Source organism: Lolium rigidum, chromosome 2 (assembly GCF_022539505.1).
Source record: "Lolium rigidum isolate FL_2022 chromosome 2, APGP_CSIRO_Lrig_0.1, whole genome shotgun sequence".
NCBI classification, from domain to species: Eukaryota; Viridiplantae; Streptophyta; class Magnoliopsida; order Poales; family Poaceae; genus Lolium; species Lolium rigidum.
The window spans coordinates 48,198,264-48,219,986 of NC_061509.1; the positions used below are offsets into that span (position 1 = coordinate 48,198,264).

Below are 21,723 nucleotides of genomic sequence, written 5' to 3' on the forward strand. Positions count from 1 at the left end.
TTTTCAACTGTGAAACATGAACCACTGGGTGGATACGACTGCCCTCCGGAAGCTTCAGGTGATAAGCAACCTCCCCCACACGAGACAACACTTGATAGGGACCATAGAATTTGAATAGAAGCTTGTGGTTAGCACGAGGAGCAATTGATGACTGTATATAAGGTTGCAGTTTGCGCTTCTTGTCTGCCTGATGTTTCATTCTTTGACGGACTCGTTCCAAATGCTGCTTCAGCAAACGAGTCATCAAATCACGCTCTGCCAACCAAGCGTCAAGGTCTGGAATAGGACAAGTATCATCCACTGACAAGCCCAATTGACGAGGAAACCTGTTGTACAGTACCTCAAATGGAGATTTACCAAGAGCAGAATGCAGACTAGTGTTATACCAATACTCGGAGAGAGGCAACCACTGCAACCATTTGGAAGGACAAGCATGGCAGAAGCACCTCAAGTACGCTTCCAAACACTGGTTGACTCGTTCTGTCTGACCATCTGTTTGCGGATGGTAAGATGAGCTCATCCTCAGGAACGTGCCCGAACGACGAAATAACTCCTTCCAAAAGGCACTTGTGAAGACACGGTCTCGGTCAGATACAATAGACTCTGGCATACCATGCAATTTGTGGATATTGTCCATGAATGCTGCCGCTACCGTCGAAGCCGTGAATGGATGGGACAAAGGAATGAAATGAGCATAACGAGAGAACTTGTCGACCACTACCAAGATGCAGTTATACCTGCCAGATCGCGGAAGTCCCTCAATGAAATCCAAACTGATCATCTGGTACTGGCAGAGGTTGAAGCAAACCTGGGTACTTAGCTCTGTCTGGTTTGGCTCTTTGGCAGATAACACATTCAGCAACCAGTTTCTTGACAGATGCTTTCATTCCTTTCCAGAAGAACAACTGCTTGACGCGACGCAGTGTAACAGGAAAGCCAGAGTGACCACCAGCTGGGCTTGCGTGCAAAGCAAGGACTATCTTCTCCTGTAACTCTGAAACTGGTGGTATCCAGATACGTTCCTTGTATCTGATGACACCTTTGTGAAGCGTATAGCCTGGTTCAGACAAAGGGGAAAGTTCCAGGTTACGAAGCAACTCCACTGCGCGAGGATCAGATTGATAAGCTAACTCGAGTTCCTCCATCCATACAGGTTGACTCGAAGAGATTGCAAACACACTACTGTCTTCATGAGGACGACGAGACAAAGCATCAGCCACACGGTTCTCGCTACCCTTCCTGTAGGTGATACGGAATTGGAGTCCCAAGAGTTTGGTGAACACTTTCTGCTGCCATGGTGTATGCAAACGCTGCTCCGAGATACTAGCCAGGCTGCTGTGGTCTGTGCGAATCAGGAATTCAGCATGCTGTAAGTAACAACGCCACTTCTCGACAGCCAGAAGAATTGCGAGATACTCTTTTTCATATGTAGATAAGCCACGGGTGCGAGGTCCAAGAGGTTTGCTGACGAAGGCTATTGGATGGTCACCTTGCAGAAGGACAACTCCAATTCCATTGTCGGAAGCATCAGTTTCGACCACGAATTCCTTGGAGAAATCAGGAAGAGCGAGCACTGGCGCCGACACTAAAGCATCCTTCAAAGCTTGGAAGGAAGCCTGTGTCTCACAAGTCCAGACAAAGGGAGTGTTCTTGCGAAGCAGATTCGACAAGGGTCGACTGAGGGCACCATAATTCCTGACGAATTTACGATAATAACCAGATAAACCCAGGAAACCCCTCAACTGCTTCAAATCAGTCGGAACAGGCCACTCACTGACATCTCGAATTTTAGAATCATTTGTGGACACTCCTGCACTGCTGATAACATGCCCCAGATAATTGATGGACCTCTGAGCAAACTCACATTTGGATGCTTTCACACGCCATTTCTGTTCTGACAACAAGGATAACACTTGCTCCAAATGAATCAGATGGTCTTCATATGTCGAGCTATAGACGAGAATATCATCAAAAAACACTAGAGCTGACTTCCGTAGGACTGGGGACAAGGTCTTGTTCATGGCATTTTGGAAGGTTGCCGGTGCTCCCGTCAAACCAAATGCCATAACCAAGAATTCAAAGTGACCATGATGAGTGTGAAAAGCTGTCTTATGTTCTTCCCCCGGTGCCAAGCGAATTTGATGATAACCCGCCCGCAAATCCAATTTGGAAAACCAGCTCGCTCCATGGAGTTCATCCAACAATTCATCTATGACTGGCAGAGGATAACGAGTTTTGACCGTAAGCGCATTCAGACGCCTGTAGTCCACACACAGTCTCCAAGTCATATCCTTCTTCTTGACCATGATCAGTGGTGAGGCAAAAGCACTAGTACTTGGACGAATCACGCCAGACTCCAGCATTTCAGCTATGTGCTTCTCAATCTCTGTTTTCAACTCAGGAGAATGCCGATACGGCCTGCTATGAACTGGTGTAGCCCCTGGTAGTAAATGGATGTGATGGTCAGAACCACGACGAGGTGGTAACTCTGTCGGACTTTCGAATCTCTCAGAGAACTTCTTCAGCAATTCTTGCACAGCATCAGGAACCTCAGAAAACACCTCCGGCTGTAACAGAAATAGTGCATACCATTGGCAAGACAAATTGTCCGGCAATTTCCCTTGCAAAAACACATGTTCACCAGATCTGTCAAACGACATCCATTTTCCTTGCCAATCCACATGCATGGGGCCCAAGGTTGTGAGCCAATCCATTCCAAGAATTCCATCATAGCACTTGAGAGAAAGAACTTTGAATGCAGAGTGAAAATGGAAGCCGTTATGAGTCCAAGGACAATCAGGAACAATCTCAGCACTGCGAAGAATACCACCACCAGCAACCTTTACTGAGCACGCACGAGGAGCTGGTTGACAACTGGGTAATCTATGAGCCAGTTCTTCATTCAGAAATGAGTGTGTGCTGCCGGAGTCGATCAAGAAGACCACATTACTGCCCTGGACTGTGCAATGCAACTGAATGGCATTTATAGGCTCGGCTTGAGATGAGTCAGCTGACAGCAACAGCATCAGGTTGCCTGTATCGTCTTCTTCATCATCAGAAGCTGGGGCACTCTCTGCATAGAAAAACTCAAGCATCTCTTGTACCACATGCAACTGTACTGACGCCTTGCATTGGTGTCCACGGGCCCATTTCTCTCCACAAGTGAAACACAACCCCTTTGCACGCCTATAAGACTTGAGAGCTGCCAATTTGTCTTCTACTGCATTCTGGACTGCACGCGAACACTCTGGGACATCAACAGCAACGGCAGGAGGTGGCAGCAAAGCTGGAAAACGCTGCTGATGATGTTGTATACGTCGTGGCTGTTGAAGAATTTGAGGAGTGTTCAAGGCAGTCGTTCCATCGCCAATCTCTTCCTGCAATGAGGCAAGCAAATACGCAGTATCCAAATCGCTTGGTCTCTGAATAGCAACTAGAACACGAATGGAAGGTTTTAAACCATCTAGGAAACGAGCAGTGTAATGTAACGGATCTGGACTAGTTTCATAAGCAGATAACTGATCTACCAACTCTGCAAACTGCTCTATGTAATCATCGACTGTTCCTGTCTGGAACAAACGATAGAGGCGGCGAATCAGCGTTTGGTGCTGATTTCGCCCCAAACGCTGAAGCACCATGGAACAGAACTCATCCCAACTGACGGAAACGATCTTCGACTGCACGGCCTGCAGCCAGCGCGCAGCAGCGCCCTCAAACTGCATCGCCGCCACGGAAATCCAGAGAGTAGGATCCGTGTCGAACATGACGAAATAATCCTCACATCTCGACTGCCACAGTTTCGGATTCTCACCCGTGAAACGAGGGAAATCCATGAACGGAAGTCTACCACTACCAGTAGAAGGCGAACTGCGATTCCTGTTGAACAGGTTCACGGCGGGGTTTGCGGAGATTTCTCGGGTACCTCTTGCCGGAGGAGGAACATACAGCGCTACGGCTGGTCGTTCCATCCCCCGTGTAGATGAAGCAGAGCGGTGCCCTCCTGGGCCGGATTCGGCAGCACGCGGCGTCCGTTGAGGCGGAGGCGCGTCGGTGGAGACGTTTGCCGAATCCACGTTGTTCCTCAGATCGGCGAGCTCCTGGCGGATCTCCTGCTCGGCCCCATCCGTGTACATCCGCATATCCTTGATCGCGGCGGCGACCGAGCTCTGGATGGCGGATTCGATGGTGGCGACGAGGCGGCCTTCGAGCTCGGCAGTGGATCCAGTAGCCTCCTTCCGGAGCGCCTCATAGATCGCCTTTCCCTCCTCCGAGAGGTTCTCCATGGCCTCGCTGTGGCGCCGCTCCTGAGCTGCCCGTAGGCGAGTATGGTGGGGATTTTGGAGCTCCAGGGCCAGGATCTAGGGCTCTGATACCAGATTTGTCAGCACACGCTAGGGTTTGTTCGGATTGGGTTCATAGGTTCTCTCCAGCTCGATGGCAATGGAGGATTACAGAGAGTATCTGGAGTTATCGATTACAAGCCTCGGCAACTGCCGTGTTCTATTCGCCAACGATTACAGACGCGCCTGTCGCTATATGTAGTTCCCGTCTCTGTATCTCGGGTTGGGCCGTCTTACTCGCTTGTCTGGATACGCCTGGTCCAGTTGGGCCTTCTCTTGATGGGCTTCGGCCGGTGTAGTAGATGTAGAGGTAACATGATACTATGCACTATGATCAGTCTTAGAGGCATGTTGGTGGAGTGAATGCACGGCCTCACGGAAACCTCCATAACTTGTTGAAAATGGTACAAGAAATAAAGAGCTCATCTTTAGTGCTACACGCCATCGGCCGTGCCACCGATTTATTATCATCTTTATTTCTCCCTGATTTGCATCCGGTGTGGTATATATATAGCCATTGCATGGAGTCCCATTATAGGTACCAGCTAGCTAGAACAACTCCCATCCACCGTGATCAACTAGTGAGAAGCGGACTTACATATATCAATTGAGCTAGCCACAATGGATATAGTACTAATCAAGGCAATATCTTTAATTTCTATTGCATCAAAGTCGTGTTTTGAGGAGTATGTTAGATTTGAGAGGCGTTAGGAACAACTCTGCCTGCTGGACGTGGCCGCGCGGCACGACCTAAATGGTGTTGTGAAGAGACTTCAGAACAGAGTGACCCGAGTCTCCAGTCTCCACGTCCAGAGACCCACTTGCAACCCGGCTGTCTAAACTCTGTTACACAAAAAAACTGGAAACAGCTCTGAAAAGCACTACAACGGCTGCTAAAAGTAAAATATACTATTTCTACCACATGGATACTTACACTTTCACAAGTTGTATATATACTTGACACAACAATTCCGACGCGACCAAAGGGATGATAAAAGCTCAGACGTGAAGCTGCAAAGAAACCGGTGCTCTGTACCACCATCAACCCAAGAACAAATGATGGTACCATCATTCTACAGGAAACTCTATTACACTAGTTGTTCTTATTAAAATTAATGCTCCTGCCAGTCATTGTTTGCAGGAATATGATCAACATTACAGGTACATGTATCAGCACATGTTATAAGTCGGATACTAAGCTCGAAAATTTTAAGCAAAACCGTTAGGGCGGGGGGGGGGGGTCTTGCAACAGATCTCCACAAAGTGAGTAACTAGGAATGGCGCCTATGAGTCCTTGCTGTATTGCGGCATGTAACATGGATAGTACCAAATGAGGACCTTACGAGATTACAGAGCTCATTTATTTGCAATATCTGCGCTTGCGCAGGTTTGAAAGAAGTACTCATCTACCATCCTTATTAAGAGAGAACATCCTCAGACAGTACTAAGCTCCATATTTTGGTGCTTTCCAGAGCTTAAATGCAACTTCGTGCAGAAAGCGCTCCGCAAGCATAGCAAAGTTTCCGGCGTGCTGTTCATTACATCATGAAATGAAGTTAGTTAACAAAGAGAAAACAATAGACAAACAAATTAAGAACCACTAGCCAAAAGTTTAAACACATATTGAAACATACTCGTAACACATACTGAATCATGACCAGTTGACCGCACATATGGGGAAGCAGTGAAAAATGTTAGTGATGACAACACTGCAAACAAGTGACTATCCTGCCTGCTGTGTCTCGGTTTTTCTTCAGTAACTACTTCAAAGGAATACAAAGCTACTGTGCTTTACTGTTGTGGAGCATACTCATTCTAACATGTAGAACATAGTCATCCTATAAAGACGGACACTTCACCATGCAACATTTTAGCATGTTGACGTCAACCACACTAAGGTTTTTACTTATAAACCTAAGGGTAAGTAGATAATTGACCGAGGAAACCTGTGAAAATGAGGAATTATTTTATGGTGCATACCTACATATTGAGTTCTTAGGCACAGCTATACAACCAAAGCCCTGGTTATTTTTATGCAACAGCTTGCACATGTATCACAAACAACTAACTTCAAGATGTAGCAAATAAAATGTGCATCCAATACAGTATTATCACCCTTCAGGCCTTCACTACAAGATATGGTTCTTTTGTAACTAGACAGGGTGCGACGAGCAATAATATAATAGTAACTATATTGTTACAGAGACTGCCTATCACTGAAGGAATCAATATCAAGCTACAGGGCTTATTTAAACCAGAAACTTGATTAATGAAAAAGAAAGTACTCTTATGTTTTCTAATGCTGGGACCAGCACCAAGACTAAAAAAAGGGGAGAACTCCAGGTTTTACGTCGGGTTCTAAACAACTGGAGAAACAAAGTAATAAGCAGGATCAAAGGGACCAAACTTGCATAAGTAGTATATTTGATAAAAGGATCCTGATTCAGGTGAAGCCTAAATTGGTAACATTATAACAAGTGGATTAAGCAGACCTTTATAAATTCCTCAAAAGAGAACTCTTTGGCCAAATCAGAACGAGTTACTCCTTCCTGCCACTGCGCCAGTAGCATTGGATGATGATTCCTGCAGAGTATTTCATAATAAGGATATTTGTGCAAGTCTATACATGTCATTGTACATAGCATGACTGGTACATAGACGTGCTTTTATTTACCTCTATACATCGCAGCATGACTGATAGTGAAACAACAAACTAGGGTGTAGAGTGAATGTAGTATCTATAGGAAAATCCTTCAGTTCTGTCGTGCATTAGATTGATAATTTTCAACTTCAGTTCATATAACCAAAAGTTGTCTGTTAGTAGACATGGGATGGCTACTAATGGTTGTGATGCAAGGTATTGCAGTCGTATTCTACAAGAAAATATTGATAGGACGATGTCAAATTATAATTGGAAGGCCATGATAAGATTCACTTCATATTTAACGCACATAATAATATCTAAAGGAGCTTTTTCTGTACAATGAAGAACACATATTGTAGAAGACACTACAACACACTTCAACCACCTTTGCTAGCCAAGAACAATATTTTACCTGACATCATCCAACGTCTTTCCTGCTTTCATAGTGTAGCTCTGGCGCGGACGAAGCAACTTCAAGTCAGAATCAGTCTCGGTCGACGAGTTTACGATGATACACGCTTCTTCCTTCTTTTCTGTAGCAGACCCATAGCTCAGGACCACGGACACATGGATCCGGGCGGCGACAGGCGAACCGGCCGGCGCAGCTTCCATGACCGCAGCCACCAACTTGTCGAGCCGGTTGAGATCCGTCCTCATTCCTAGTTTCCCCAGCTTGCCGGCCGTGTTCTCCGTCGCAACATGCACAAACACTAGGTCGAATTCGGAGGAATCCTGGACACACCCCTCTGAGAATCCTAGCAGGCCTAACGCGCGGCTGATTACTCTAACGTCCTTGGAGCTGCTGCTGTCTGAACCGGACTGCGCGGCGAAGTCTTCGGTTCCGAAGACATGGAAGCCGAGGCTCGCCGCGAATGAATTGATAGAGGGGCAGTTGGTGACCATCGCAGCTCTCATCCCCATAAACCTGGATGGATTTTGGGCAGCGAGTTAGTGGCTTCAATGTGGACTGAGTAGGAACGATTAACGCAGTTTCAAGATGGGCTGACTGAACCACTCGGATATCTTTGGAAGTAGTAGGTCCTGCGCATCTATGCAAGAACATGTGGGGTGATGTGTTTTTTTTTTTTTTTTTTTTTTTGAGAATTTGTGGGGTGATGTGTTTGTTAGATGAAGTAACCTGGTTTTAGTGATTGAGTAGTGACAATATGTTTAAAATCTATTATGGTTTTGCCTTTCTTTTGCTACCTCATTAGGGATAAAGTGAATGCATGTGCTATGTTCATCATGTGACAGCAACGATGATCTTGTTTGTTCAAGGTAGCATATTTGATATTTAAACTTTATGTCAAAGTACTTATTGCTATGCTCTGTTAATTTTTAATACAAAATTGATGAAGTTTCTTTCTTGTGAAATATAAGAGAGATGTGTTGCATCATCTCTATGTTAGGACGTGATGCCCAAATTAATTCTGATCTTACATATAATATTATCCATTCCTTCATATCTCATTGATAAATTACTCTTTGTCCACCACAATTTTACGAGAGAATAGTCAAGTAAACCCATGAACCCGGTCCACTTTTTATCAAATAAACACATTTATATTGCTTTTACATTGTTTTCTATTAGCTACACTAATTAAAAATAAAAAATATTTACTTTTCTTATTTGCATTTAAAACGCTCAAAACAATCAACATTTTTACAATCTTTTACTTAGTTATTTTATCTAGTTTAGTTTTTTACTTGTTTTATTACTACTTGTGTTATTTAGTTACGCGAAACCTTGTGCTTGACAACAACACGGTGGAGTTGGGGACATAAGTCTTTTATTTTACTTGCAGGATTGCTTGAAGAAGAGAGAAGAGTACACTCTTGCATCCAGTTCCTCGAGAGTTCGATACAAACACTCGAGTCACCCTTGTGGGGAAGATACTCCTTTGATACAACACTCTGCATTTGGATCCCAACGTATCAAGATATTTTTGGTGTTGCTAGTTGCCGTCATCACTTGCATACCGATACATGTAGCGACCGAGGGGGTCTTACATTTCGCAGTGTACCACCAAACCCACTTGCACCATGATCGACTAAATCCTTTCACATAGAAAACTAGACGCAACACGAAAAATCGCTCAATAAAGGAAAAGAAACATGATGCCCTTTATTACACTATAAGTTATTTCTCATGACACTATAAAAAAGTTATTGCAAATTTGTGGATCATTGAGGGATTTATTTGATTCACAAGATTTTAAAAATACTAGCATGAGAACAAAATCAGATCACATGATAACCATTCTCATTTCCCAACCAGGAGAACGGAAACATGACCAAACACCACTCAGATCGCTAAATGTTTTTCTGCCACTTGGATCTTTACGATTTGGCAACAAGAACAACCACACGACTAAAACAGATTGATAAAAGCTCAACCTGAAGTTGCAAAGAAACCGGTGCTTGGTGCCCCCATCGATCCAAGAACAAATGATGCTACCATATTTTATAAGAAACTCTGTTACAATATTTGTTCTTACTATTAAAATTGATGGTCATTGTTGGCAGGAATTTGATCGACATTAGCACATGTTGTAAGTCCGATAATGAGCTCGAAGCGTAAACATGTGATTCATCATGAAATTGCAATCAATAGATTTGGTTGTTTTACAAATGATCCGGTCATTCAACAAGGTTCTTACTGAATTCTCTTGTACTCCTTTAGATGTCGCCATGCTATCATGTTTTATACTGAATTACCAAAGGGTCACACACAAAAAAACGTGAAGTGGTATATATTAACTTTTGAAAGGTCTTGGCACGACCTGCTTTTGGCCAAACAAAATCACACTAGTAGAAAACAAGGCTTCCGTTCGAAGGCCCTGGAAGAAAAAGTCCTGGCCGCTTTACGAACCGGGATAATGTGAGCATTAGTCCACCTCTAGTTCTAGTTCATCCATGTTTACAATTTGGCAACAAGAATTATTGATGCTACATGACCAAACACCACTCAGATCACTAAATGTTTTTCTTCCACTTGGATGTTTACAATTTGGCAACAAGAACAATCACAAACTATCGAACAGTAGTTAACCCGTGACAATCCTAAACCGCTAAACGGGAAGGATCACTCCCCGGACTATATGGTGTTAAGTGGATGAAACTTCTCCGGTGAAAAATGAACAAATGAAAACCATTGGTTTTGGTGTCAACTTGATTGCATGCCGTGCCTACAAGAATAATCTCGCGGTAAGGGTATTCTTTGAAACCATCAAGTCGTTACTATATGGGAGGCGCCACCATCTTGGATGATGCCAATAATCAATGGCACCGAAGGAAAAAAACCGGGACAAAGAAACTGAAGTTAGAAACGTTGTTTGGCTGACCAAGAATGTATGCAATCCTCAATAGAGTTTTGTAAAAAACAGCTCTGCTGAAACACAACTCTAATGAAGACAGTGCTGAGATCCTCGTAGAGACACACACACACCGGATGTGCGGCAACCACCTTGCACCATAGTGGCTTACCATGATCCGATATTTTAGTGGATGAAAGATCTTCCTAAGTAACAATGGGTGCTCGTGGTCAACCCTGCGCTAGAACCTGGGGCTTTGTACCGGAACCGTGCGTAAAGAAATATATTTTAGCATCGAGTGCAACATCGTTTAGATCCGAGTCTTAGACTCCTTAGACTCGAGTTTTGACAAGCACTGCGCACGATCTAAACATCCACCTAGTCGCGTGAACACGCCTAGAGTTAGAGAATTAGAAAAGGTATATTTTCCACAACATCGAGTAGTGCTAATATTTAGATTTTATCCCTTAACTCCGTGCCGTATAATTTTGATCCCTCAAGTGCCAAATTGTATAGATTTGATCTCTTGCCTGGTTTGGTTGGTATATGGTGGCTCATTTCTTCCATAGAAATTGGATGTGGAGCCTACCCCACAGAATTAGTTGATAGTTTGATGACTTTACACTTGTTTGAGACATTGCTCATCGCTTTGGTGGTAATGCCATAGACCCATAGTGGTTTCGGTGTTTTCGTGGATAGATTTGAAATATATTTGTAAGTTTTTTAGTAACAAGTTTTTTGATGAAGTATCTCACACTCCTTTAGATGTCGTTGTGCTATCGCGCTATATACTAATTTACCAGAAGGCTATAGGGAAAATGTGAGGTGATATATGTTGACTTCGGAAAGGTCTATCATTGATCCTAATATTCAGTCGAACAAAAACAGTTTCTTGTGTGCTCTATCATCGATCCTAGCTAATATTAAGTTGGATAAAAGAAATTCACCTCGTTGGAGGAGTGAATGCATGACCTCACCAAGACCTCTACAACTTACTAAAAAAGGTACAATAGTAGCTCATCTTCGGTGCTACACACCATCCACCATGTCAATGAGTTAATATCATCTTTATTTCTCCCTGGCTTGCATACTATGTGGCATATATATAGCCCTCCAATGGCGTTCGTTTATGGTATCAACTAGCTAGAAACAACTCCCATCAAAAGAAAGGAACAACTCCCATCCACCGTGATCCACTGGCAAGCAGACTTGCATATATCAAGTGAGGTAGCTACCATGGATACAGTACTATACTCAAGTCAGTTTCTCCAATTTCCATTAAAGTCGTGCTACGAGGAACATGTTAGATTTGGGAAGCATTAGGAACAGCTTTGTTTGTGTCCGATCGCGAAGCTGCACGGCCAAACAGATGAGAACAAGAGACTTCAGAACCGACAGTAACCGAGTCTCCATGTATGGAGACTTTTGTAGCCTTGTTGGCTTTTTGATAGAAAAAGCCGCTTACCTTTGTTTGCCATGGCACAAAGTAGCAATCAATTGACTGACTATCAATTTGACTTGCTAGTGTAGCTTATGCTAAAACATAAAGGAAGGAAATCAAGTGGTACTCAGTTTCGTCTCGTTTACCCCTCTCGTATGCATACCGATACATGGAGCAGCTCGTTTGCATACCGATACATGGAGCGACCCAGCGGGTCTTACATTTCACAGTGTACCACCAAACCCACTTGCACCATGATCGACTAGATCCTTTCACATAGAAAACTAGACGCAAGACGGAAAATCACTCTGACCGCCAATAATGAAAAAAGAAACATGTACCCTTTATTACACTAAGTTATTTCTCATGACACTAAAAGCTATTGCGTATCTGTGGATCATTGAGGGTTTTATTTGATTCACAAGTTTCTAAAAACACTAGCATGAGAACAAAATCAGATCACATGATAACCATTCTCATTTCCCAACCAGGAGAACGGAAACATGACCAAACACCACTCAGATCACTAAATGTTTTTCCTCCACTTGGATGTTTACAATTTGGCAACAACAATCACATGACTTAAAGGGCTGATAATAGCTCAACCTCGAAGCTGCAAAGACACCGGTGCTTGGTACCGCCATCGATCCAAGAACAAATGATGCTACAATCATTCTATGGAAACTCTGTTACATTATTTGTTCTATTAAAATTGATGCTCATCGTTTGCAGGAATATGATCGACATTACAGAGATCAGCACATGTTGTAAGTCTGATAATGAGCTCGAAGCAGAAACATGTGCTTCATCATGAAATTTCAAGCAATGGGTCGGTTGTTTAACAAGGTTCTTACTGAATTGTCTTTTACTCCTTTAGACGCTGCCGTGCTATCATGTTCTATACTGAATTACCAAAAGGTCACACAAAAATGTGAAGTGGTATATATTGACTTTGGAACGGTCTTGGCACAACCTCTTTGGCCAAACAAAATAAGTTTCTTGTGAGATTTATGTTTAACCCTAATATTCGCTAAATACAACAAACTCACATGGTTGGAGGCATGTTGAAGGAGTGAATGCATGGCCTCACGGAAACCTCTATAACTTATTCAAAAAGGTACAGCAGATAAACAGCTCAACTTTATTGCTACACGCCATCTACCGTGTCACCGAGTTATCATCGTCTTTATTTCTTCCTGATTTGCATCCGGTGTGGCAAGTATATATATAGCCCTTGCATGGCGTCCGAATATATGTACCAGCTAGCTAGAACAACTCCCATCCACTGTGATCAACTAGGGAGAAGCGGACTTACATATATCAAGTGAGCTACCCACCAATGGGTATAGTACTAATCAAGGCAATTTCTTTAATTTCTATTCCATCAAAGTCATGTTTTGAGGAGTATGTTAGATATGGGAGGCGTTAGGAACAACTCTGCCTGCTGCAAAGGGCCGTGCGGCACGACCTAAATGGTGTTGCCAAGAGACTTCAGAACGGAGAGTGACCAGAGGCTCCACGTCTAGAGAACTTCCAAGACCCATGGAGTTGATAGAAAACTTCGCTTAGGCCTTGTTTGCCAAGAGTGTTTTTAAGTGTTGAAACTAAACAAGGTCCCGGTATTCCCTCCTAGCAAACTAATTTAGTTTGCATACCTGTTGGCAGCCTCTGGATTCACAGTGCCACCGCACCCACTTGCAACCCGGCCAACTAAACTCTGTCACACAAAACACTGGAAACAACTCTGAAAAGCACTACAACAGCTGCTAAAAGTAAAAAGTAAAAGATACTCTTTCTACCACATGGATAATTACACTTTCACAAGTTGTATATATACTCAACACAACAATTCCGACGCGACCAAAGGGATGATAAAAGCTCAGACCTGAAGCTGCAAAGAAACTGGTGCTCTGTACCACCATCAACCCAAGAACAAATGACGCTATCATCATTCTACAGGAAACTCTAGTACACTAGTTGTTCTTATTAAAATTAATTCTCCTACCAGTCATCGTTTGCAGGAATATGATCAACATTACAGGTACATGTATCAGCACATGTTACAAGTCCTTGGTATATTGCGGCATGTAACATGGATAGTACCAAATGAGGACCTTAGGAGATTACAGAGCTCATTTATTTGCAATATCTGCACTTGCGCAGTACCCGTTTGAAAAAAGTACTCATCTAGCATCCTTATTAAGAGAGAACCTCCTCAGACAGAACTAAGCTCCATATTTTGGTGCTTTCCAGAGCTTAAATGCAACTTCATGCAGAAAGCGCTCCGCAAGCATAGCAAAGTTTCCGGCGTGCTGTTCATTACATCATGAAATGAAGTTAGTTAACTAAGAGAAAATAATAGGCAAACAAATTAAGAACCACTAGCCAAAAATTTGAACACATATTGAAACATAACACATACTGAATCATGACCAGTTGACCACACATATGAGGAAGTAGTGAAAATGTTAAAGTGATGACAGCACTGCAAACAAGTGCCTATCTTGCCTGCTGTGTCTCGGTTTTTTCTTCGGTAACTACTTTAAAGGAATACAAAGCTACTGTGCTTTACTGTTGTGGAGCATACTCATTCTAATATGTAGAACACAAGCATCCGATAAAGATGGACACTTCACCATGCAGCATTTCAGCATGTTGAAGTCCACCACACTAAGTTTTTTTATTTGTAATCCTAAGGGTAAGCAGATGATTGACCGGGGAAATCTGTGAAAATGACAATTATTTTATGGTGCATACCTACATATTGAGCACTTAGGCGCAGGGGCGCAGCTATACAACCAAAGCCCTGGTTATTCCTATGCAATAGCTTGCACATGCATCACAAACAACTAAGTTCAAGATGTAGCAAAGAAAAGGTGCATCCAATCCAGTATTATCACCCTTGAGGCCTTCAGTACAAGATATGACTTTTTTGTAACTAGACAGGGTGCGACCAGTAATAATATAAATATAATAGTAACTATATTACTACGGAGACTGCCTATCACCGAAAGAATCAATATCAAGCCACAGGGCTTATTTAAACCAGAAACTTGATTAGTGAAAAAGGAAGTACTCTTATGTTTTCTAATGCTGGCACTAGAAAAGGGAGAACTCCAGTGTTTACGTCTGGTTATAAACAACTGGAAAAAAAGCAATAAGCAGGATCAAAGGGACCAAACTTGAATAAGTAGTATATTTGATAAAAGGATGCTGATTCAGATAAAGTCTAAACTGGTAAACATTATAACAAGTGGATTAAGGAGACCTTTATAAATTCCTCAAAAGAGAACTGTTTGGCCAAATCAGAACGAGTTACTCCTTCCTGCCACTGCGCCAGTAGCATTGGATGATGATTCCTGCATAATATATTGCATAATAAGGATATTTGTGCAAGTCTAGACATGTCATTATACATAGAACGTGCTTTTCTTTACCTCTATACATTGCACCACGTTTGAGCGTGACTAATAGTTAACAAAACTAGGGTGTAGATTGAACGTAGTATCTACAGGAAAATCCTTCAGTTCTGTCGTGCATTAAATTGATAATTTTCAACATCACTTCAGATAACCAAAAGTTGTCTGTTAGTAGATATAGGATGGCTACTAATGGTTGTGATGCAAGGTATTGCAGTCGTATTCTACAAGAAAATATTGCTAGGACGATGTCAAATTATAATTGGAAGGCCATGACATGATTCACTTCATATTTAACACACATAATAATATCTAAAGGAGCTTTTTCTGTACAATAAAGAGCACATATTATAGAAGACACTACACCACACTTCAAAACATCTACTACGAACCACATTTGGTAGCCAAGAGCAATATTTACCTGACATCATCCAACATGTTCCCTGCTTTCATGGTGTAGCTCTGGCGCGGACGGAGCAACTTCAAGTCAGAATCAGTTTCCGTCGACGAGTTCACAATGAGGCACGCCTCTTCCTTGTTTCCAGTAGCAGACCCATAGCTCAGGACCACAGACACATGAACCCGCGCGGCGACAGGTGAACCGGCCGGCGCAGCTTCCATGACCGCAGCCACCAACTTGTCGAGCCGGTTGAGATCCGTCCTCATTCCTAGTTTCCCCAGCTTGCCGGCCGTGTTCTCCGTCGCAACATGCACAAACACTAGGTCGAATTCGGAGGAATCCTGGACACACCCCTCTGAGAATCCTAGCAGGCCTAACGCGCGGCTGATTACTCTAACGTCCTTGGAGCTGCTGCTGTCTGAACCGGACTGCGCGGCGAAGTCTTCGGTTCCGAAGACATGGAAGCCGAGGCTCGCCGCGAATGAATTGATAGAGGGGCAGTTGGTGACCATCGCAGCTCTCATCCCCATAAACCTGGATGGATTTTGGGCAGCGAGTTAGTGGCTTCAATGTGGACTGAGTAGGAACGATTAACGCAGTTTCAAGATGGGCTGACTGAACCACTCGGATATCTTTGGAAGTAGTAGGTCCTGCGCATCTATGCAAGAACATGTGGGGTGATGTGTTTTTTTTTTTTTTTTTTTTTTTGAGAATTTGTGGGGTGATGTGTTTGTTAGATGAAGTAACCTGGTTTTAGTGATTGAGTAGTGACAATATGTTTAAAATCTATTATGGTTTTGCCTTTCTTTTGCTACCTCATTAGGGATAAAGTGAATGCATGTGCTATGTTCATCATGTGACAGCAACGATGATCTTGTTTGTTCAAGGTAGCATATTTGATATTTAAACTTTATGTCAAAGTACTTATTGCTATGCTCTGTTAATTTTTAATACAAAATTGATGAAGTTTCTTTCTTGTGAAATATAAGAGAGATGTGTTGCATCATCTCTATGTTAGGACGTGATGCCCAAATTAATTCTGATCTTACATATAATATTATCCATTCCTTCATATCTCATTGATAAATTACTCTTTGTCCACCACAATTTTACGAGAGAATAGTCAAGTAAACCCATGAACCCGGTCCACTTTTTATCAAATAAACACATTTATATTGCTTTTACATTGTTTTCTATTAGCTACACTAATTAAAAATAAAAAATATTTACTTTTCTTATTTGCATTTAAAACGCTCAAAACAATCAACATTTTTACAATCTTTTACTTAGTTATTTTATCTAGTTTAGTTTTTTACTTGTTTTATTACTACTTGTGTTATTTAGTTACGCGAAACCTTGTGCTTGACAACAACACGGTGGAGTTGGGGACATAAGTCTTTTATTTTACTTGCAGGATTGCTTGAAGAAGAGAGAAGAGTACACTCTTGCATCCAGTTCCTCGAGAGTTCGATACAAACACTCGAGTCACCCTTGTGGGGAAGATACTCCTTTGATACAACACTCTGCATTTGGATCCCAACGTATCAAGATATTTTTGGTGTTGCTAGTTGCCGTCATCACTTGCATACCGATACATGTAGCGACCGAGGGGTCTTACATTTCGCAGTGTACCACCAAACCCACTTGCACCATGATCGACTAAATCCTTTCACATAGAAAACTAGACGCAACACGAAAAATCGCTCAATAAAGGAAAAGAAACATGATGCCCTTTATTACACTATAAGTTATTTCTCATGACACTATAAAAAAGTTATTGCAAATTTGTGGATCATTGAGGGATTTATTTGATTCACAAGATTTTAAAAATACTAGCATGAGAACAAAATCAGATCACATGATAACCATTCTCATTTCCCAACCAGGAGAACGGAAACATGACCAAACACCACTCAGATCGCTAAATGTTTTTCTGCCACTTGGATCTTTACGATTTGGCAACAAGAACAACCACACGACTAAAACAGATTGATAAAAGCTCAACCTGAAGTTGCAAAGAAACCGGTGCTTGGTGCCCCCATCGATCCAAGAACAAATGATGCTACCATATTTTATAAGAAACTCTGTTACAATATTTGTTCTTACTATTAAAATTGATGGTCATTGTTGGCAGGAATTTGATCGACATTAGCACATGTTGTAAGTCTGATAATGAGCTCGAAGCGTAAACATGTGATTCATCATGAAATTGCAATCAATAGATTTGGTTGTTTTACAAATGATCCGGTCATTCAACAAGGTTCTTACTGAATTCTCTTGTACTCCTTTAGATGTCGCCATGCTATCATGTTTTATACTGAATTACCAAAGGGTCACACACAAAAAAACGTGAAGTGGTATATATTAACTTTTGAAAGGTCTTGGCACGACCTGCTTTTGGCCAAACAAAATCACACTAGTAGAAAACAAGGCTTCCGTTCGAAGGCCCTGGAAGAAAAAGTCCCGGCCGCTTTACGAACTGGGATAATGTGAGCATTAGTCCACCTCTAGTTCTAGTTCATCCATGTTTACAATTTGGCAACAAGAATTATTGATGCTACATGACCAAACACCACTCAGATCACTAAATGTTTTTCTTCCACTTGGATGTTTACAATTTGGCAACAAGAACAATCACAAACTATCGAACAGTAGTTAACCCGTGACAATCCTAAACCGCTAAACGGGAAGGATCACTCCCCTGGACTATATGGTGTTAAGTGGATGAAACTTCTCCGGTGAAAAATGAACAAATGAAAACCATTGGTTTTGGTGTCAACTTGATTGCATGCCGTGCCTACAAGAATAATCTCGCGGTAAGGGTATTCTTTGAAACCATCAAGTCGTTACTATATGGGAGGCGCCACCATCTTGGATGATGCCAATAATCAATGGCACCGAAGGAAAAAAACCGGGACAAAGAAACTGAAGTTAGAAACGTTGTTTGGCTGACCAAGAATGTATGCAATCCTCAATAGAGTTTTGTAAAAAACAGCTCTGCTGAAACACAACTCTAATGAAGACAGTGCTGAGATCCTCGTAGAGACACACACACACCGGGATGTGCGGCAACCACCTTGCACCATAGTGGCTTACCATGATCCGATATTTTAGTGGATGAAAGATCTTCCTAAGTAACAATGGGTGCTCAGGGTCAACCCTGCGCTAGAACCTGGGGCTTTGTACCGGAACCGTGCGTAAAGAAATATATTTTAGCATCGAGTGCAACATCGTTTAGATCCGAGTCTTAGACTCCTTAGACTCGAGTTTTGACAAGCACTGCGCACGATCTAAACATCCACCTAGTCGCGTGAACACGCCTAGAGTTAGAGAATTAGAAAAGGTATATTTTCCACAACATCGAGTAGTGCTAATATTTAGATTTTATCCCTTAACTCCGTGCCAGATAATTTTGATCCCTCAAGTGCCAAATTGTATAGATTTGATCTCTTGCCTGGTTTGGTTGGTATATGGTGGCTCATTTCTTCCATAGAAATTGGATGTGGAGCCTACCCCACAGAATTAGTTGATAGTTTGATGACTTTACACTTGTTTGAGACATTGCTCATCGCTTTGGTGGTAATGCCATAGACCCATAGTGGTTTCGGTGTTTTCGTGGATAGATTTGAAATATATTTGTAAGTTTTTTTAGTAACAAGTTTTTTGATGAAGTATCTCACACTCCTTTAGATGTCGTTGTGCTATCGCGCTATATACTAATTTACCAGAAGGCTATAGGGAAAATGTGAGGTGATATATGTTGACTTCGGAAAGGTCTATCATTGATCCTAATATTCAGTCGAACAAAAACAGTTTCTTGTGTGCTCTATCATCGATCCTAGCTAATATTAAGTTGGATAAAAGAAATTCACCTCGTTGGAGGAGTGAATGCATGACCTCACCAAGACCTCTACAACTTACTAAAAAAGGTACAATAGTAGCTCATCTTCGGTGCTACACACCATCCACCATGTCAATGAGTTAATATCATCTTTATTTCTCCCTGGCTTGCATACTATGTGGCATATATATAGCCCTCCAATGGCGTTCGTTTATGGTATCAACTAGCTAGAAACAACTCCCATCAAAAGAAAGGAACAACTCCCATCCACCGTGATCCACTGGCAAGCAGACTTGCATATATCAAGTGAGGTAGCTACCATGGATACAGTACTATACTCAAGTCAGTTTCTCCAATTTCCATTAAAGTCGTGCTACGAGGAACATGTTAGATTTGGGAAGCATTAGGAACAGCTTTGTTTGTGTCTGACTGCGAAGCTGCACGGCCAAACAGATGAGAACAAGAGACTTCAGAACTGACAGTAACCAGAGTCTCCATGTATGGAGACTTTTGTAGCCTTGTTGGCTTTTTGATAGAAAAAAGCCGCTTACCTTTGTTTGCCATGGCACAAAGTAGCAATCAATTGACTGACTATCAATTTGACTTGCTAGTGTAGCTTATGCTAAAACATAAAGGAAGGAAATCAAGTGGTACTCAGTTTCGTCTGTTTACCCCCTCTGTATGCATACCGATACATGGAGCAGCTCTGTTTGCATACCGATACATGGAGCGACCCAGCGGGTCTTACATTTCACAGTGTACCACCAAACCCACTTGCACCATGATCGACTAGATCCTTTCACATAGAAAACTAGACGCAAGACGGAAAATCACTCTGACCGCCAATAATGAAAAAAGAAACATGTACCCTTTATTACACTAAGTTATTTCTCATGACACTAAAAGCTATTGCGTATCTCGTGGATCATTGAGGGTTTTATTTGATTCACAAGTTTCTAAAAACACTAGCATGAGAACAAAATCAGATCACATGATAACCATTCTCATTTCCCAACCAGGAGAACGGAAACATGACCAAACACCACTCAGATCACTAAATGTTTTTCCTCCACTTGGATGTTTACAATTTGGCAACAACAATCACATGACTTAAAGGGCTGATAATAGCTCAACCTGAAGCTGCAAAGACACCGGTGCTTGGTACCGCCATCGATCCAAGAACAAATGATGCTACAATCATTCTATGGAAACTCTGTTACATTATTTGTTCTATCAAAATTGATGCTCATCGTTTGCAGGAATATGATCGACATTACAGGGATCAGCACATGTTGTAAGTCTGATAATGAGCTCGAAGCAGAAACATGTGCTTCATCATGAAATTTCAAGCAATGGGTCGGTTGTTTAACAAGGTTCTTACTGAATTGTCTTTTACTCCTTTAGACGCTGCCGTGCTATCATGTTCTATACTGAATTACCAAAAGGTCACACAAAAATGTGAAGTGGTATATATTGACTTTGGAACGGTCTTGGCACAACCTCTTTGGCCAAACAAAATAAGTTTCTTGTGAGATTTATGTTTAACCCTAATATTCGCTAAATACAACAAACTCACATGGTTGGAGGCATGTTGAAGGAGTGAATGCATGGCCTCACGGAAACCTCTATAACTTATTCAAAAAGGTACAGCAGATAAACAGCTCAACTTTATTGCTACACGCCATCTACCGTGTCACCGAGTTATCATCGTCTTTATTTCTTCCTGATTTGCATCCGGTGTGGCAAGTATATATATAGCCCTTGCATGGCGTCCGAATATATGTACCAGCTAGCTAGAACAACTCCCATCCACTGTGATCAACTAGGGAGAAGCGGACTTACATATATCAAGTGAGCTACCCACCAATGGGTATAGTACTAATCAAGGCAATTTCTTTAATTTCTATTCCATCAAAGTCATGTTTTGAGGAGTATGTTAGATATGGGAGGCGTTAGGAACAACTCTGCCTGCTGCAAAGGGCCGTGCGGCACGACCTAAATGGTGTTGCCAAGAGACTTCAGAACGGAGAGTGACCAGAGGCTCCACGTCTAGAGAACTTCCAAGACCCATGGAGTTGATAGAAAACTTCGCTTAGGCCTTGTTTGCCAAGAGTGTTTTTAAGTGTTGAAACTAAACAAGGTCCCGGTATTCCCTCCTAGCAAACTAATTTAGTTTGCATACCTGTTGGCAGCCTCTGGATTCACAGTGCCACCGCACCCACTTGCAACCCGGCCAACTAAACTCTGTCACACAAAACACTGGAAACAACTCTGAAAAGCACTACAACAGCTGCTAAAAGTAAAAAGTAAAAGATACTCTTTCT

The 21,723-nt window shown here is 42.2% G+C and overlaps 2 protein-coding genes across 2 annotated transcripts; both read right to left on the minus strand.

Moving 5' to 3' along the window:
* Nucleotides 1-5,608: 5,608 nt before the first annotated feature.
* LOC124686377 lies at nucleotides 5,609-7,905 on the minus strand. The gene is made up of 3 exons (XM_047220335.1): nucleotides 7,397-7,905; nucleotides 6,833-6,923; nucleotides 5,609-5,871 (listed from the first exon to the last, which is right to left on the minus strand). The coding sequence occupies exons 1-3, from the start codon at nucleotides 7,903-7,905 to the stop codon at nucleotides 5,785-5,787; spliced, it is 687 nt and encodes a 228-aa protein (XP_047076291.1). The 3' UTR covers nucleotides 5,609-5,784.
* A 5,800-nt stretch (nucleotides 7,906-13,705) lies between these two features.
* LOC124686378 lies at nucleotides 13,706-16,088 on the minus strand. The gene is made up of 3 exons (XM_047220337.1): nucleotides 15,580-16,088; nucleotides 15,008-15,098; nucleotides 13,706-14,051 (listed from the first exon to the last, which is right to left on the minus strand). Exons 1-3 carry the CDS (start codon nucleotides 16,086-16,088, stop codon nucleotides 13,965-13,967), a joined length of 687 nt encoding a protein of 228 aa, XP_047076293.1. The 3' UTR covers nucleotides 13,706-13,964.
* Between the last annotated feature and the right edge of the window lie 5,635 nt (nucleotides 16,089-21,723).

Coding starts and splice junctions, on each gene's coding strand:
- LOC124686377 (XM_047220335.1), bottom strand. CDS start 7,905: ATGGGGATGAGAGCTGCGATGGTCACCAACTGCCCCTCTATCAATTCA. Junction 6,924..7,396: donor AAGACGTTGGATGATGTCAG/GTAAAATATTGT, acceptor AATACTCTGCAG/GAATCATCATCCAATGCTAC. Junction 5,872..6,832: donor CTTTTGAGGAATTTATAAAG/GTCTGCTTAATC, acceptor TGTAATGAACAG/CACGCCGGAAACTTTGCTAT.
- LOC124686378 (XM_047220337.1), bottom strand. CDS start 16,088: ATGGGGATGAGAGCTGCGATGGTCACCAACTGCCCCTCTATCAATTCA. Junction 15,099..15,579: donor AACATGTTGGATGATGTCAG/GTAAATATTGCT, acceptor TATATTATGCAG/GAATCATCATCCAATGCTAC. Junction 14,052..15,007: donor CTTTTGAGGAATTTATAAAG/GTCTCCTTAATC, acceptor TGTAATGAACAG/CACGCCGGAAACTTTGCTAT.